The sequence below is a fragment of the Stegodyphus dumicola genome, chromosome 5 (genome assembly GCF_044657685.1).
Source record: "Stegodyphus dumicola isolate Sdum_Otavi_A_Nest chromosome 5, ASM4465768v1".
In the NCBI taxonomy this organism is placed as follows: domain Eukaryota; kingdom Metazoa; phylum Arthropoda; class Arachnida; order Araneae; family Eresidae; genus Stegodyphus; species Stegodyphus dumicola.
The window spans coordinates 106,346,072-106,365,497 of NC_140772.1; the positions used below are offsets into that span (position 1 = coordinate 106,346,072).

Here is a 19,426-nt window from a genome sequence, read left to right on the forward strand (position 1 = left end):
TTTTTTTTTTTTTTTTTTGTGTGTGTGTGTGTATGTGCATGATTCAGCTAATAATGTTTACATGTTTTTGTGAGATGATCCATTTTTCTTATCAGATTGCAGAGTTGCAAACTCTCCCGATTTAGGCGGGAGACTCCCGATTTTCGACCGCTCTCCCGCCAACCCGATTTACAATATATTTCTCCTGACTTTTTCTTATTCTTAAAATTTCTCATGATTTTTATGGAACTTGGCTTAATACTTTGTTATATGAACAAAAAAAAAAGTGATTTTGGATGTCTGAAAGCAATTGAATTTTCTCTAGATTATATCTAAAGCAAAACCTTGAGAATTAGATAACTTCTGCTTTGTGAGTCAAAGCATATACGTATCCAGAAACGTCTTTCTCCAGTTCTCCAATGGGCATCGTGCTCCACTGCGTGTCACCTGGCATATATTAACCAATGAGGACAAAGGCCCACCAGCGGTCGAGCGGTAAAGTCACTGAACACTGGTAGTTTGGTCCAAGGTTCGAATCCCGCGAACAGGCTGGCTGCAATAGTGTTTTCGTGGTTTTCTCCATGTGTAACGTGTATACGAGCCAGTTTCCCTTAAAAAGTCCTCCATGAAGGCATCCCTTCCCTTAAGCAGATAGCTTTAGTGTGCTTTGCCATAATTAAATACACACCAATGAGGACAAAGCAAGCTGTTATTTGGATGTTCTTTAGTTATTTCGGTCATTTTGTCCTTAGTTGTCTGAGTACACGTGCCTTCGGAAAATAGTTTTAGAAATTATCATCTTTTATTATGTCTGTGAGAAAGGTGAAATACTCGTGTACATTTCAAAAATCGTACATAGTTGACTTTCCTTCCATTATTTCCTCAAGGAAATGTAATAAATTTGCGATGTGTACCGCCTGTCATTGCGATTTTTCGATTTTGCATGGTGGAAGAGCGGATGTTCTCAAACATGTGCGTACACACAAGGACAGCATGAGTTGTTTTGAAAAAAACAAAAAATTAAATTTTTCATGGGAAACAAAGGACCAAAAAGTTATTAATGCAGAATGTCTGTTCTCTGCCTTTTTACTGGAGCACAACCTGCCACTGAATGCATCGGATCAAGCTGCAGCTTTATTTAGAAAAATGTTTCTTGATAGTGAAATCGCTAAGAAATACTCAAGTGCAACAACCAAACAGGTGCAATTGTTAAAGAAATGGAATTGAAAAATAAATCTTCAGTTACTGATTGCATTAAAACAGCTCCGTTCTGCCTCTCTACGGATGGAAGCAATAATACCGATTCAAAACTGTATCCAATTGTTTCTTTTTTTAATCCAGAGTCTTCAGAAAATGAGTGCAGTTTACTTTCTGTCCCCACTTTAGAAGGACATTTGACAGGCTTTACTATAGCACATCTAATTATTAAAACTTTAAAAGAAAATGCTGTCCCTCTGGATAATTGCTTAGCACTTGGTGCCGATAATGCACCAGTATTGGTAGGCTTGAAGACTGGTGTTGCAGGCATCTTGAGAAAGGAAAATTCAGATTTGCAGATTATGAGGTGCACCTGTTACCTCTTAAATTTAGCAGCTGATCTTTACCAATAAATGTGGACGAACACATTGTTGATATTTACTATTATCTTGAAAGGAGTTCTAAAAGGAAGGAAAAATTGAAACATTTTCAACAGCTGCATAACAGCTGTTTACAATTAGAAAACTTGGATGAAGTTATAAAATCAGCTAGGATTGACACCCAGTGGAGTTTAATTGGAAAACTGAAAGATGCTGATGGAATTTTAAAATATAGTGAACTGTCTAGATTTATGTTGGCCATCTTGACAGTTCCTCATAGTAATGCAGAGTGTGAGAGGATTTTCAGTATTGTTGCGAAAACGAGGACTAAATTTAGATCTAAAATTAGTGATGAAACATTAGAAAAACTTTTATTAGTGAAAGCAAGCCTACATGGCAATTGCTATGAACAAAATTATGAAGTTTCTTTCTTAAAGAAAGCAAAATCTGCCACTGTTTATAACATTTGTATGAAAACTGATTAAAGTTTTCTTGTTTTTTTTTTTTCGTTTTCTTAAACAGTGCAAGTAATAAAAAATTTTTTATGTGTAAGGTATTTTTGTGTTGCTTGCATTTAAGAATTACTTACTATTTAAAGTTAATTCATTATTAAAAACTATATTTTCATCATTTAAAAAGTCTTTTTAACGTTGGGAAAAATCTCCCAATTTCTTAAAAAAATCTCCTGATTTTTGAGTGTCATTGGTTGGCAAGTATGAGATTGGATATAGTGAATCACTAGGTATAATGAACAAAGCTTCATTAATGTGAAGTTCATTATAGCAGTTCCAATTTCATATTTCTTAGAGTTGTTGGCCAATAATATAAGTTCAAACTATCCCATGGATGTTATTTGTTCAGTGTCTATGAATTTCTATGGTTTATTCCAATTTTCTACACTAGTGATGCAATTATTTTTGTAAAATGACCATTTCACCTTTTCTGCAGTACCTTTCAAAGCATCAGAAGAATTAAAACAGCAGATGCTGTATGGTCACTCAAGAAAGATGACACTCTAAATACTACACAGTAGTGCCTTTTGATGATCAGCTGACCATTCCACCATAAAAATTTCAGATATTCTTGGTCTTCATGGGAAAATTTAATTTATAGAGAAGCCTAGTTTATGTCAGATATAACACCAGTGGTGTATTTTTTATCCCATCAAAACTTTAGGTGACTTCACAATCAAATTTGGTTCTTTTTCTGTGCAACTGTTCAGATTATATTCGGCGTACTTATTTTTTTGCATTAACCTGCAAGAGTGTAGGGCTGTTAAAGCTCAGTCAATTTTAGTTTTTGTTTTCTCAGAGCAGGAGAGAATAGGGAGTTTTTCTTGGCATCTGCTATTTTAATTAGGAATCAAATTACTTGGTCAGTGGTACTTTGATAGAATTTCTAAGCAGGTTTTGTGTTTGAAAGAAAAATGGAAGTCTTTGCTTTGCTTTCACTTTGCTGGAACTCACAATTTTGATAGATAAATGGTTTTTTTAAGGGACAATTAATTCCAATTAAATTCCAATTAATTTCGAATTAAAGACAGGAGGAGAATTTTTCTGCTTTAAGAGATAAAAGAAGGGTCAGAATCATTCACATAGGTGTTGGTGACTCATTTCGCTGCTGTAAAGATGGCAGGTATTGTTTACAGAAGATTGTTTTCTTTCTGCATTTGCCAGAACATAATTAAAAAAATTTTTTTATTTAACCTGTAATATTATGGAGGGCAGAGGCACTGTCATTTAAACGTGCTTCTAACATGCTGATTCTGTACTGTTTATGAACATTGAGAATCTGAGCAAGCTAAGGTTTCACCACAACAACCTGTGCTTCGTGCTTGGTGCTTGAATGGGCTGTAGGATAACAGCAGCTTCAGGAAAATTAGAAAAAGAAGCATTCATAACAATAGTCTTCGCAGTGCCAATGGCTTTATACAGCAATGGAGAAACTGATGTGCTGTCATGTTTCTTCAGGTCAACAATCTGTAGGTGAGAACTTTGGGTACAACTTAACGTGAGTTACGATCATGGGCCGTGGTTAGTGAAATGACTGGTATACTCCCCACTGTGAGTAGAATTTCTTTGATTGCTATGCAACTCTGATTTTTATTAATAGTGCAATTATAGTCTAATTATAAGTTAATAAAATGATATACGAGTAATATTAGTTTAATTTTGTAACCCCTGAAATTGTGCGTATTTAAATAAATTTAAATAATAAGGAGGGATAGAATTTTATAAAGATAAATATGTTAAAAAGAAGAAATTTTAGTAACCAAATTAGTTAAAGTATGCCTGTAGTAATGATAAAATAAAGAAATATGTTAAAATACTTAAAAAGAAAAATATTCAATATTCAGAAAATTTTTTTGCTAGTAGCTTGAAATGAGCGATAATTATCTTTTGCAAGAATGCTTATGGATGTACCTGGCCAGTTATCCCAGTTACTTGAACACTTATTTAATCTAGAAAAATTGATAATTGTATTTTATTGAACTGGAATGTTCTGTTTTGTCACTCCATTTGTTTGAAATTTTTTTTAAACTTAAAATTTACTAGAATTTGGCTCTTATAAACAGTTCAAAACAACCATCTTAATTTAGAGGGATTTATTTGAGAAATTTTTATTATTAGAGGTTGCTGCTAAATAGTTAAACTGTAATTGTATTTATTAAATTATTATTTCTGTGATTGATTGAATTATGTATGAGTATTTTTTCCCTTTTTGTTTTGTGAGAATGTGTATTAATGCATTTAAAGAAATTCATTTGTTGCCGTTTCTAAGTTAGTAAGTAAACTACTGTGTATTTGTTGTGGTGATTTTTAAGTAATAGTATTTTAAAGAAAGATAACATTTTTATGGTATTTGGTAATGGACTAAAATTGTTTGTGGAAAACATAAGCTTTGATAGTTATACCAAGGTAACAGAAATTATTTATCTCTCTTTAATTTCAAATTATTGATTTGCTGAATCTGAATATTGAATGGATTTTATTGAACTGGAATGTTCTGTTTTGTCACTCCATTTGTTTGAAATTTTTTTTTAACTTAAAATTTACTAGAATTTGGCTCTTATAAACAGTTCAAAACAACCATCTTAATTTAGAGGGATTTATTTGAGAAATTTTTATTATTAGAGGTTGCTGCTAAATAGTTAAACTGTAATTGTATTTATTAAATTATTGTTTCTGTGATTGATTGAATTATGTATGAGTATTTTTTCCCTTTTTGTTTTGTGAGAATGTGTATTAATGCATTTAAAGAAATTCATTTGTTGCTGTTTCTAAGTTAGTAAGTAAACTACTGTGTATTTGTTGTGGTGATTTTTAAGTAATAGTATTTTAAAGAAAGATAACATTTTTATGGTATTTGGTAATGGACTAAAATTGTTTGTGGAAAACATAAGCTTTGATAGTTATACCAAGGTAACAGAAATTATTTATCTCTCTTTAATTTCAAATTATTGATTTGCTGAATCTGAATATTGAATGGATTAATTCACATAAAAAGTTTCATTTTTATTTTTATTTTTTTCTGACACCAGTAATAGAAAGTTAGGTTAACAAAAGTTAAATGTATTTAAATTAATTTTTTTTTATGTAACACTGTAAATAATTTTTTCTTTGCTTCTTTATTACTTGTTTATTGAATCATATCTCCCTTCTGCACTAATTGTAACAGTTTCTTTAAAGAATTTAATGTTTCATTTTATGTATTTTCATATGTTTTCACATGCACTGGGTCTTTGATTCCTATAGTCTACAGTTTCCAAAAATTTGCTGTATCTGTAGCTTTCAAGAATGTAACTGTGTTTATTGTGTAGAAGTATTTTAACTATTTTATGTTGGCTTGTCACAACCTAACTTAGTTTGTAAAGCAGTCCATTTTCCATTTTCTAAATGTCCCATTCTATCAGTATCTAATAATATTGTAATTTTGGGAATATTATATTCTCCATCAATTAAGTTTATATCCTTGCTTTTAAGAAAAGAATTGAGGAACAGAGTTGCATATTTTTTCTTGATCTTAGGCGAGCACTGTATAATCGAATGTTTCGTCAATATTTTTTAAAGTATAACTTTTTAAACATAATGAACCATTTGTTCTGTCTTCATTTCTCTGCACAGATGATGCATTAATTTAGCTTTTTGTATTTTTTATAAACCAAGCTTATTTATTACAGCATTTTTTATATATAAGACTTTTGTGATCCAGAATTTAACAATACCTTTGTTAATTTAAGTTTTACTATTAAAATTTGTAATAGCATATGATTTCCAGGCGACATGAAAAATTTATGTTACATTTGTTTTATTTTGTTTTGAAATTTTATCTTCATAATATTCTGTCTCTCTTTTTTTACTTCCTTGTACGAAATAAAAAGGAAGTACAGTCAAAAGTCGTTAATTCGGACACCCATAATCAGGAATGGTCTATAATCCGGATTTCAAAGCTACAAACTTCCTGCGCATGCGTCGGTTTGTTGTAAAATCTTTACGGCTGCGAATATGCGCGTGCGCATGCCCAAAATATGTTTACGCATGCGCGTTTAATGTATAACGGACGGTACAAGCTAAACTAAAATTATCTAATTCAATTAATGTTGCAGATTGCGTTGTTCCTTAATATTTGAATTGGATCCGGCTTATTATTTTTTGCAGACTGTTAGAGCAATTCTATAAAAGTAAGCCCTAACTTTCGATTATGTCAAATAGAATTTCCGATATATATTTACTAATATGTAAAGGATCTACAAAGCGAAAGTATGTTTCGAAGTCCATTAAACAAAATGTGGAATTGCTGCAAAAAATGGATAAAGGCATATCCTTTGTTTATCTAACCATTCCGAAATCTGTTCATCAATTTCACGCTGCTCAGCGGCAAGGGGACGCCGCGGCGCGCAATGAATTGGAAGTTGATCTGTCAGCACTATCCTTATCTTCACGGCAGATGTTTTTATTTTATTTGGCTTATAATTCCTTACTAAATGTAGTATTTCATCTCGATGTACTCCGTCTTTGATATGATTTAAATCAAATTCCTCGTCATTATAATTCGCTTCCGATAGCGAAGAAAGTAAAGTAAACAAATAAATATTAAGCTTTTTTTTTTCGTAAATTTTGATACCCTTTAGATCATAATTGTTCTTTATTTCATAAATTACGGTTTCATATTTTTAATTTTAGAATTTCTGCATGCCATCTGACGAGATTTAAACTGATGATCTATAATCCGGAAAAATCAATAATCCGGAATCGCCGAAGTCCCGACGAGTCCGGATTAACGACTTTTGACTGTATTGTAATCGCAAAAAGTTTCAGGCAGCATATTTCAACAAAAATATTCAATTTAACCGCTATCGAATGCAATTTAACAATGTTTTTGCGTGACATCTCTACATAAGGACAGAATAAAAGACTCTTTTACTCCAAAAAAATTATAAAACTGCTTTAAAATGAATTCTGAAGACAATTTTTCGTGGTGTCTATAAAAACAAGTAGTCTCAGAACATTGAAATTTTGTATATGGGACTACTATAACATGTAGATGTGCACGTCGTATTTTGGTTGCAATCGGCTGCACCGAACGCATATAAATATATTTATATATATATGACCCGGCTCAGTGATCTCAGTTTCTTTACTCTTATATGTTTGTAAATTGTGCATTTTTTGCTTTAAAAATGATTGAATTATGTTGTTCTTATCTTCCGGTTAAGGTTTTCATGCCCTTAGGAAATATGCAAGCAATATTTGTAGAATTATCGACAATTTAAAAGCTGTTTTAAATGCGGTTAAGCCTAATTTTTAAATAACATTGTGGACATATTTGTTTACATTTGAAACAGAAGAATAGTAGATTTGTTGCCAATCTGCAGAGACTAAGCTTCGCAACAACAAAGATAATGCCTTCATTTATTATTGCGAATTAAATCATGCTTAATCTTTCTGGAATTTTTTGAGGAAATAAGTGTTTAAGATTTACTTCAAAATTTTTAATATAGATATTTTGAGTTTTTATGTATTTTTTCCTTGTCGCGAAGTGAGAACTGAATTAATTGAATGAGAAATGCTGAACCGTCTGTGAAAAATAGTTTCTTTTTTGTTTTGTTTGCTTAACTTCTTTTATACAATCATTGTAGATTTATTATAGTATTTGAATAGAATATGTGGATTAGATAATTCTTCAAATGATATAAATTTTGTGCATTCTGAGTTATAATATGAACGAAATATAATGCTGTTAAGTGAACCTAGCACCAGAGTGTCACTATGGTTAACTAATATGGTGAATTTTAAAGAGTACATTTATTCTATTGTGGTTTATATGAAAATAAAGAAGAAGTAGATTTAATTCAATCTAATAAGTTTAAATGAAATGCAAGAAAAAATGCGTATAATTTAATATTCCGTATAAGGAAGTCATGTGTTATACACATTAGATTTTTTAATTTTGGACACATCATAATGTGATGGCACTTATAACACAATAAACATTTGATTTGAGCATGCCTTCTGAAAATACAGCAGCTCCGCAAAGCGTTCATACACTTTAAGAATTTGTAGAAAAAGCATTGTAGCCCGGAAATGAATTTGAATATAAAGCCCAATATTTTTTCTTATCATCTCTATGTGATTTTGAATAAAACCAAACTTTTACTTTTTAATAACGTCTTATTTTCTTTTTTTAAATAAAAAATATAAAGAGGTATCAATGTCTTATTTTCCTTTTTTAAATAGAAAATATAAAGAGGTATTGATAAAACATGTCACGAAAGTGATTGTACACTGAAGCATTTTCGTAAAATTTTATTAATGAAATTATCATCTGCCACTTTTGTTCCATATTTTTTTTTGCATTTTGGGGATGTTTAAAAAATTGTTTGGCTTTATTCTTTCCTTCTTTACTTCCTGATGTTTTATTTTGGCTCTTAGTTGAAAAATCTATAATTTTTCATCATAAGGGTAGAAAATCTACCCGGGATATTGCTAAATTAGTAAACTTACCCCATTTTACCATGCAGTATATGATAAAATGCTTTAAAGAAAAAATTAGAATCGAAAATAAAGAAGAAGTCATCCAGCAAAGTTAAAGTGATCAAAGAGTTATAATTAGAAAATTTGTGAAAAATTCTTATTTGAGTGCTTTAAATATTTCTACAGAATTTACTGAAAAATTTTCTGCTTCAATTTCACCTGAGACTGTTTGACGAGTACACAAATCAGCTGGATTATATGGGCCCTCTGCTCGAAGGAAATTTTTTGTAAGCACAAAAAATTAGGCTCTTTGCAAAATCAATGGTAAATAAGCCCAAAGTTAATTGGAATCATGTCTTATTTGAATATGAAAGCAAATTTAACATTTTTACTTCTGATGGACGTATAATTATATGAAGAAGGAAAAATAAGGAGCTTAATGCCTAGATCTTGGTTGGAATACTAAAGTATAGCGATGGAGATACGTGTGTTGGGAGGAGGGAAGTGCATCTCAGTAACAGTATTAGGTAATTTAGTATTTATTGATGGCATAATGAACTATGCTTCTTATTTAAATATTTAAAAAGATAATTTAAAATTATCTGTGCAAAATTTGGGTATTGGAAACAACTTTAAAAAAAATCATCATGATAACAATCTTAAGCACACAGCCCTTAACGTTCACCTTTGGTGTGTCTATGATTGCCCACATGTTCTGAAAACACCACCTCAGCCACCATATTAAAACCCGATAGAACACATTTAGAAAGTATTAGAGGTTAGAATACAAAGACACAATATTAAAATGAAAAACGAACTGAAAGGAGTAATGGAAAAATGGGGGAGCATTGATGCAGATATTACAGAAAAACTGTTAAACTGTATACGCAGATGTTTGGAAGCTGTCATAAATGCTGCAAGATATCTTGCAAGTGCTAACTGACAGAAGTAATACAATGTTTAGTTATGTTTGCAGATTTCGTTAAAGTGTACGAAGACTTCTGTGATCATTGATTCCCCCCCCCCGAAAAACAAATTACTATCTCCATGAAATAATTTAGTTTTGCTGCTAGAAATTTATAGATATTATTAAAAAATTCTCAAATATAAATTTTTATTAAAGAATAAAGCAGTATTTCGCTGAAATTCGTAAGTGTATGGACACTTTTGGGAGCCACAGTATGTTCAGTCTTAAAACAAAGAAAACAGACTCCTTTCTTTTTCAATAAATTTTTCTTTTCTTCCAAATTAAATTTTTTTTATCTTATAACAATCTGTAGAAGAATATTATTTTTTCTTCCACTGCAGCTATTTCTTCTTTTCTTCAGTAGAATAAATAACTGCTACAGTAGGCAATTCTACTTATTTGTAGATGTTGTTATTCTACTAATATTATGAAAATAGTAGATTTTTTAAGTCATTTTAAATAACTGATGCTTCTTTACATTCTGTTCCTGTGCGGTAAAGTCAAGAATTTCATGTACTTGAAATTCTGCCTTAGACTGATGTCTTTGATAGCATTTTTAAGCATGTATCTACCAGTAGCAGTTTTAGTAAAATAGAACACAATAAATGCCCATTAGATCCCAGTTTAGTTACAAAAGATTCTAGGTTTTGTAGTTGAATTTCATGTTCGCAGTTTTCTAAATGCTGTAACTTTCAAAAGACGTTTTACCGTTTCCAAATTTAACAACTTGTTCAAGTGGGAATTAATCTTGATATCTTCTCTGCCAAATCACCCTTTCAATAACTCAATGGATGCTTCATAGTTTTGGCTACTTAAATGAAAATTACTACTAAATTGTAAATTACTTGGCTACTAAATTGACATTTAATACAACATACTTAAAAAATGTTTCAAATGTACAGATTTTTTGACATTGTGTAAATTTTGATTTTTTTAATTGCATTTTCATATTGATTCCAAAACTGTAACCATGAAGAAGAATCGCCAAAAAGTGTATTACAGTCAAAAGTCGTTAATTCGGACACCCATAATCCGGAATGATCTATAATCCGGACCTCAAAGCTAAAAACTTTCTGCGCATGCGCCGCATTGGTGCATGCGCATAGGCGTTTAAGCGTGTGCGTAAGACCTTTACGACTGCACATTTGCATGTGCACAAGCGCAGAATACGTTTTCGCTGCGCGTTTAATGTATAACGGACGGTATAAGCTAAAATTATCTAATTTTCTATTTCAGTTAATGTTGATGATTGCGTTGTCCCTTAATCTTCGAATTGGATCCGGCTTATTATTTTTTGCAGACTGTAAGAGCAATTTTATAAAAGTAAGCTTGAACTTTCGATTATGTCAAATAGAATTTCCGATGCTGGAGCTCCCAAAGGATCTACGAAAACGAAAGTATGTTTCGATGTCCATCAAACAAAAAGTGGAATTGCTCCAAAAAATGGATAAAGGCATATCCTTTGTTTATCTGACCGTTCCAAAATCTGTTTATGAATTTCACGCTGCTCTGCGCGGGGGGGGGACGTGGCGGCGCGCAATGAACTGGAAGTTGATCTGTCAACACTATCGTTATCTTCAGGGCAGATGTTTTTATTTTATTCGGCTTATAATTCCTTATTAAATGTAGTATTTCATCTCGATGTACTTCGTCTTTGATATGATTTAAATCAAATTCCTCGTCATTATAAATATCACGAATACAAATCAAATAGTTTTCTGGTTGCAATTTTCTAATTTCGGCTATGCATAATGTATGCTTTACGCATGCGCGCGTTGAAAGAAATGTTTAATATTAATAAAGTAAACAAATAAATATTAAATTTTTTTTTTGTAAATTTTGATACCCTTTAGATCATAATTGCTCATTATTTTATAAATTACGGTTTCATATTTTTAATTTTATAATTTCTGCATGCCATCTTACCAGATTTAAACTAATGATCTATAATCCGGAAAAATCGATAATCCGGAATCACCGAAGTACCGACGAGTCCGGGTTAAAGACTTTTGACTGTAATATTTATTTTAGACAGTTTAGCAGCATTCAGAGATTTTATCTGATGATTACTTTTGATTTGAAAATTAATAGAAAGATTTATTATTATTAGTTTTACTAGAATTCAAGTGATATTTAAGAATCTACCAATCTCTCCTTTTCATTTGATAATTTAATTGTTGTTTTCTTCTTATGAGTTTGTGCCAGCTTCAAGTTCATCAGTGTTAAGAATACTTTTTTATTCCTGAGTTTAATGGTTTTAAGCTGTTGCTTTTATTTATTAACTAAGCCTGAAGCTCTTGTAAATATCATACTTTTGCATTTACAGACTATCTTGTGGTTCATTTAAAATAGTTTTTCTTTTATTCAAAAGTTAAGTAATTATTGAAAGCATTGTGTGGCACTTTTGTTTCACTTTATCCCAAACTTCTGCTATTTTAAATTCAACAGCAGTAATAATTGTAGTAGAACAAACAGTAATCATCTTTGTATCTTCTTACCATTAAGTTCCCATAAATTTAATACAGAACCTTCACCATCAGTGTCCACTGTTTATGTTAGTTCTCTATCTCATTTATTTTCAGTTGAATATCTGTAAACAAACATTAGAATTGTATTCTTTTGTAAAATATAAAATACTTAAATCATCTGCTGGAATTTTAAAACAGAAGTTTACATATTGTCTAATTCCTACACAGTGCATAAGAACACTTAGTAAATGCAACAGAATATTCATTATGCAAAGAATACAACTAGTGTGTTACAGCCAAAGCTCCAGATAGAACAGAAAGATAAATAAAATCAGCTGTTGCCAATTCTTGATATCAAAATTAGAATTCATATCTAAGTCATCTTTAAATAATTATTAAATTGTTTTTTAAAGTTAATTATAAAAACTGTGAAGGCAAATGGAGTTCCTCTGGATTAGTCTTTGATGCAGACAATACATCAGTATTGGTATTCCTTTTTTAAAGACTGATGTTGTAGATAATTTTCCCTATTTTTGTAGATTATAAATTGTGCGTGTAATCTTTTAAATTTAGCATCTGAATAAGATGTCCCTTCCTTATCAGGAAATGAAGATGAATTTATTATTGATCTGCTATTTTGAAATGAGTTCTGAAGGGAGAGAAAACTTGAAACAATTTCAATAACTGCATAGTACTGAAATAAGAAAAATTTTGAAACATATATGTACAAACAAGTTGGAAACATTTGCCAGTTATTGTAAGCTTTTCTTGCAAAGATTTGCAAAAATTTGTTTTTGTCTTTAGACCTTCTCCTCTGCATGATCATACAAAATGCAAGAGAATCAGTATTGTTACTAAAACAAGAACTAAATGTAGATTCAGTATGAAGATTACATACTGGACAAGCTTTATCAAAAGCAGGTCTATGTGCCAATTGCAGTGAGGAAGAATATGATGTTTCTTTTTTGGATAAAGCAAATTCTGCTATTGTTTGTACTAATAACTCTTTGAAAGCATATTAAACTGTGGTTTTTCTGTAAAATGTTTGAAATACTGAAAATATTTTTATGCTAATTACGTTTAACTCTTTCACATCGAAGTCGCTTGCCTTGAATGCCTGAATAATTTCTTACCTAGTGCTTTCCCCATCACATTACTACATTGCTCATTGCTTTGCTTTCAAGAGTTGTTAAATGACATGTCAGTCATTCTTCCCAAAGTATATGATGATGTATAGACTATTCTATGTTCATATAAACTGGATTCTAAGTTAACTTTTGATAAATTTGAAGTATACTTAAGTTTCATTGTTCATAATAAAATACTACTTGTTCACTTTGATAAATCATAACTTCGTGTCCTTAACAGTTTGCACATCTCATGAAATTGCAGTTGGGAAGTTCATTGTAATATGTACCCTATTTTACTATTATCCACAGAAGCAAATGTTTTGTAAATAATAACTTGGCTCCCAGATGATTAAAAAAAAGAAGGAAAGAAAACTAATTCTTAAATTTTTTCAATGCAATTATAATTGTGCAAAACTACAGATTTGTTATACAATTTCAGTCTATACAAATTGACTGGTATTCCAACAATATAAAGCACATATTCTAAAAAATGCTATTATTTATTCCACTACATGTATCTAATTGTGTTTATAAAAAGGCTGCAATAATACACGATTTCTCCAAGTAGTGAAAACGTCTACTGGAAAACAGGAACTAATTCCCAATATTAATAGACATAAAATACATAATTATTCAGTACATATTATTTACCAATCATCATACCATAAAAATGCACATGTTTCAAATGCTGCAACTTGACGGGCATAGCTATGGGGCCAAGTTCGAATCCTGGAGAAGGCATGGTTGTAACTGTCGGTCTTCTTCACAGAGGGCAACAGTGGCCACCCATTAGGTGATTCCATAATGAAATGACCACCAGTTCCGGTCCTTGTACTAGTGCAAGGCTAATGGCTATTAAATAAAGTGCCCAGCCGTTTAAAAAAAAAAAAAAACCCTTATAGATTGTACTTTAAATTATTAATAAGGTAGTATTTATAGTTTTGTATTTTTAAAACGTATTTCTTTTTTGTACATTTTAAAAATCATTTTTGTCGATGAAAAAAATTATCCCGTTTTCCTGTTTTCTTAAAAAAAAAAAAAAAAAAAAAAAAGTCTATTGCTATTTGAGTTTGCCAGTTTAGCTTGATCTCTCAAGAGTAGTACCCCAAAACTGCTGGAATTTTTTCTTTTAATTGACTTTAATTTTAACTACAGCTTTTTTTTTGAATGCATTAAAAGAACCTGTACCTTCAGTAGTTAAAAGTTATTAAGTTTTTTACATTTAATGGCAGAAATTTAAAGACGTTTAATCTGTTAGTATCTAATTTTTTCACTAGGCATGAAAATTACATGCCTAGTGAAATAAAAAATATCAGTATTTGAATATGTAGTAGTAAAAAAAAATCCAAATTTTATTTAAATATGCAGTTTAATATTTTTTCACAAATTATATATGTCATCCTGCTTTGAAATGTAATGAAGCACAGTTTTTTTATAAATATGGAAATATATATATATGGTGCATTTGCTTAACTGATAGAGAAGCTCTGCATTGTTTGGAATACCTTTACTTCGTATACATATTTTGACTTTGTTTATTGGAGAATAATAACATTTAATAATACTGGCAAGTTGTTGGCTTACTTTTAAGTAAACATGGGATAATAACTACCTCATATATGATAGTCCACAATTATAATTGAATACATTTGATTATATGTACTTAACATTTAACTCTCGTTTTGCTAAACAGCTTTAAAAATGTAAACAACAGCCATATAGATTTTTGATTTTGCTCATAATTTTTTTTTCGGTTCTTATAAAATGCTTTTTCATGTTAGAACTGTACCAGGCAACCACAAAGATAGTCAAACATATGATTTTTGTGAAGTCACAAAGTCCCGTGAATTCATGACATTTGGGAGGGAAAGGGGTGCAGATAATTAAAAAATACCAAAATCTTTTAATATTTTGCAGCATACCACCTAAAATGTAAAAAGTAACCATGATTTTGTGATTAATTTTGCCGTATAGTACATTTTTCTATATCTGTACAACATTTATACCTCCTGTTATAGTTTTCCTTTTTTTTTACCAGAATTTTATTTTATGTATATGGTATACTTTGTATGTATATATTATACTTTCATGTATATGGTATACTTTGTCTGTATGTAGTATACTTTGGCATGTATATATATATAGTATACTTTAGCATGTGTGTAAATTGTATTTTAGGCATATATGTATATAATATACTTTTAAAGGAAGTTTTACCTCTGAAGTTTTATAAACATATCTTTAAAACAAAAAAAAATTTTTTTTGATGTCAGGTATCTGAAATTTTATTTTCTGTTTTCAGGGTTTTCTATCTGATCTACCAGAAACAGTATCTCATGGAAACCAGGTAGAAAAAGATGTTCCCAAGTTAGAAAAAGAAGTTGTATCCATTTATACAGATTACAGTGCTGAAGAATGTGATAAAAACAAGTTGGATTGCTTAGTTGAAATTTCTGACAATTCAGTACAAAGTACTGATTTTCAAGCAAATTTAATTGATGAAAAAGTTTGCATTTGTAAAGAAGATGAAGTATCATTAAATGATGCAAAAAATAAAGTTAGTTTTCACTCAGAAGACATTATTTCAGACAAAGCAAGTGCAATTAAAAGTGTGTATCCTAGTCTGAAAGACACTGAATACAGTGAGAAAGTAAATATAGTGAAGAGTATGTATCCAGACCTGAAGAATATTGAACATTGTGGGAGAATACATAGTATAATAAGTACTCAAATACTTGTGAAAACATATACTGAAGAATTTCAAAATAAAATGGTATCTGAAGCCAATAAAGAATATAATGAATTTCAAGAGGTATGTAATATATGTAAATCATTATCATGTGTAAAAATTTTAACTGTTTTGTAATTTTAAAAAAGTGTATTATTATTTTTATATGCATACCATATTTATATATTAAACTCTGTAAGTGTTTTATTATTGGTGTGTAAATTTGTGCATGAATCATAGTAAACAAGTATGAGTAATTAATTAACTGTATTGCAAAACAGTGAACAAATTTTTTGTTTAGCATTATTTTTATTATTTTATAGAATTTGCTGTTCTTTGGTAGTATAAATTAAATCCAAATTCCGTACAGATGTAAAGCGAATTATCGCTGTGCCTGAGAAGAACTTCAGTCTTAAGAAGGTTTAACAAATCTTTTTATTAAATCTGAACTGGAACATGCATGTCTACAAATTAGCCATCTACTTGGGTGGTGATGTAACTAAAAGTAACAGTAAATTCGAATTTAAAACTTAGTAGCCAAGGCCTATACAAAAGTTGCCTCAAACTTCTTGCTGCATAACAATTGAAATGTCAGCAACTATAATGCAAAGTTGAAAAACATGTTCTTACCTGGCTAATAGAAACATAGTATCATGACCTCAAGAGGCAGATATGGATCCTGTTTTACAATCCGAAAACCCCGCCTTTTAAATACTCTAACGAATTTGCATTCAGATTGGAAGATGGAAAGGAGAAGCTGCAGTAAAGATCTTAATTGTAATAATTGGATAAATTAACATAAAATTTACAGTCTTTCCTACCAGAATTTACATAATTGCAATGAAGGTCTTTAATGACCTTGGTAAGATTTTAAATTCTAAACCTAAACAAGAGCCAGCTTTTTACAACTAAGAAATTGTTTGCAAACGATACACATCACTATACAGTTCTTGAGGACAAATTCATTGCAACTAAAAAAATTTTTGATGGGCATTTATCAAAAAGTATTTTAGCACATTTTATAAATTTTCTTTTTCAATTGAACTTTATCAGAATCTTTCATACATTTTTTAGTTATTTTACAATAAGTTCTCCCCCTTTGCTTTCCAGCAGTGTACTGAAATGTGTGAGCATGTGCCATGGTATAAGTATTTTCAGCTTCTACCTCCTGACCAAAATGCTACATGTTAATAATTTAGACACATTAGACTTCAATGAACACCTTAAATTCAAACTATTCCTAATGTGCTGAAATTTAAAATTTCATTGAACTTTAGTGTTTGTTGAAGAGCCTAACTTTAACTAGATGCATTTACAAATCTAGCTTTTACTTTAATTAATTTTAACATAACATGCTAGTTTGCACTTAAATATTTCATGCACACATCATCAGCTTTACTTTTGCACATAGTTAACATAAAAGTTATAAATTTGCAAAACTAATTTATCAAACATATTTCATAAGATGGTTACAATTCATTTATATTCAAAAGGTAGCACAGTTTACACTTCATAGCAAAATGTATAGAAGTTGCTTGCAATGTATATTTCTAACAGTATGCCAAACTTTTCATAAAACAGTCTCTTAGAGTAAAATCAAAATTTCGTTTTTGTACTAATAATAAAATCATTCAGATAATGCACAATTAACAGCTTTTGCTGTATACAAATCTTAAATGTCCTTGCTTGATACAAAAATTAAAAATGAATAGCAACTGTTGTACTTTAGATTTAATCTAAAAACTGAATACTTGAAGAAATTAAATTTCACTTATCTATCACTTTGGCGATACTCCTGCATTCTGTTCTGCTCATAGTCATTCTAGGAAGGGAATGTGACCACATGTGAAACTTGCACGGATGCCTGCTTGTCTTGGCACGGATGCTGCTCAGCTTATGAGTGCATTGGAGTTTATTGCTTCAGGGCTTTTTCACAGATCCTGGTGGACTTCCTTTCCAAGTGGAGAAATTCTGTCAATATTGGCTGCTTTGTTGCTCTTGACCTCACTGTTAGCCTCCGTTAATTTTCCTGGGTGTTGCTGTGCCATCACTCCTTTGAAACTTTCTCCATTGCGGCAGTTCATCATCAGTTGTGCATTTTCTGTTTGAAAAACCTAATGACTCTACGATGTAAATTCACATATACATTGGTACTGTTTGTCTTGGGCGGCAATAACTTTCATTCCTTCAAAGGCCAAAAACTCTGTACAGTGCGCTAGAGACCGAACCTTCGACCTGGAATTTCCGTACAAAGTTTAGATGAAATGGGCTCTAGAAGGGACTCATCAGTGGCGGCGCAGACCCCACAGTCCCTGCCCGGCTTTATTCATATCCTCTGTGAGGTAAAAAAAGAAGCTACGAAGAATACGAAGAAAATACGCTAAGTCACCTTTGCTTCGGGGCACCACTCCCTCAGCAGCGGATACATTTGTGATAGGTGCCTCACCTTACTCTGTCAGTCCCCGTCACTGGGACTATGAGGGCCAAACCCCCATCGAAGAGACCCACTTAAATCTACATATTAGCTCAACCACAGCCGAAGGAACAGACACGGCAGTACCAGTACGGTCCCTGCCAAGCCTGAACCAACCTAAGTACAATACTCGGGTTCTAGTCCTGTGAAGATTGTTTGTATGCCCCCGTGGTTGAGACTGCCTAGGTACAGATCCTAACCAGTACTTCCCAGGAATTCTCCTGAGTCAACCCCCGGGGGGGGACTCTGTACAATTTAAAATTCTTTCTAAAAAAATTTTCTGCGAAGAAACTTCTTTGTGCCCCCGTAGCCAACAGTGCATCTGCTGGTACATTGTTTAATAGAATGTGAATGACTGGCAAGGCCAAATTTTTTATTGTTACTTTATTCAAGTGAATCAGATTGAGATTTTCCTCCATCCATTGTGACTGTGCCATCTATATTTCAGTCCTGTTATTAATTAAAATTTTTTATATCTTCCCCTTATTTCCTCTTTTGTGATTATCTTGGTAATTGCCACTCACAGGTGAAAATTTCTTTTTATTATCAAACTATCTACTGGCATCAAACCTTGGCTTACCTTTCACTACAGGCCTATGAAATTGTCTATTTAATCTTTGGCCGTATTGCAACATGTGCATACTTTCTGATCTGAACTTGTGACAGTAACCTAGGCAGTATAATTTGGATGACCTTAGCATTTGTTTTTTTTTCCCATACAATAAATTTACCAGGTGTATTTTTCTCAATATAAATTCAGTCAGTTCGGCTTTAATAAGATATCTACTAAACAATTCAGCTTCCACCTTCTCTCAGCCTTTCACCATGGAGAATGCTTTTACTGGGGTGGCTTTGAATACTTCTAATGTAAAATTCTCACTGCTTGGTCCACTCAAGAAAAATTTACAAATGCCTGTGTACCAACTCGGTGCCTGTCCTCAGTGGTGTGGCATTTGCTATGGTTACTTTCTGCACTTCTGTTCTGCACTTCTGCAACTGGTAAAGCATAAAATATAAATCATGTTGTTCCAGAAAAGTCACTATTGAATTCGAAAGTAACTGCCAATTTCATTGACCGGTAGTTACTTTCGCATTATGTTCACATTGTATTCATGATGAACCCAAAACTT

The 19,426-nt window shown here is 31.3% G+C and overlaps 1 protein-coding gene across 2 annotated transcripts in view; it reads left to right on the forward strand.

Annotated features, from left to right (window-relative positions):
• Nucleotides 1–19,426, forward strand: part of Epg5 (ectopic P-granules autophagy protein 5) — a 342,575-nt gene that overhangs the window by 25,971 nt on the left and 297,178 nt on the right. For both annotated transcript variants that reach the window (XM_085816957.1, XM_085816958.1), the window contains exon 4: nucleotides 15,398–15,907. In XM_085816957.1, the coding sequence (XP_085673083.1) occupies nucleotides 15,398–15,907 (510 nt within the window). The remainder of the gene's footprint in view (nucleotides 1–15,397; nucleotides 15,908–19,426) is intronic.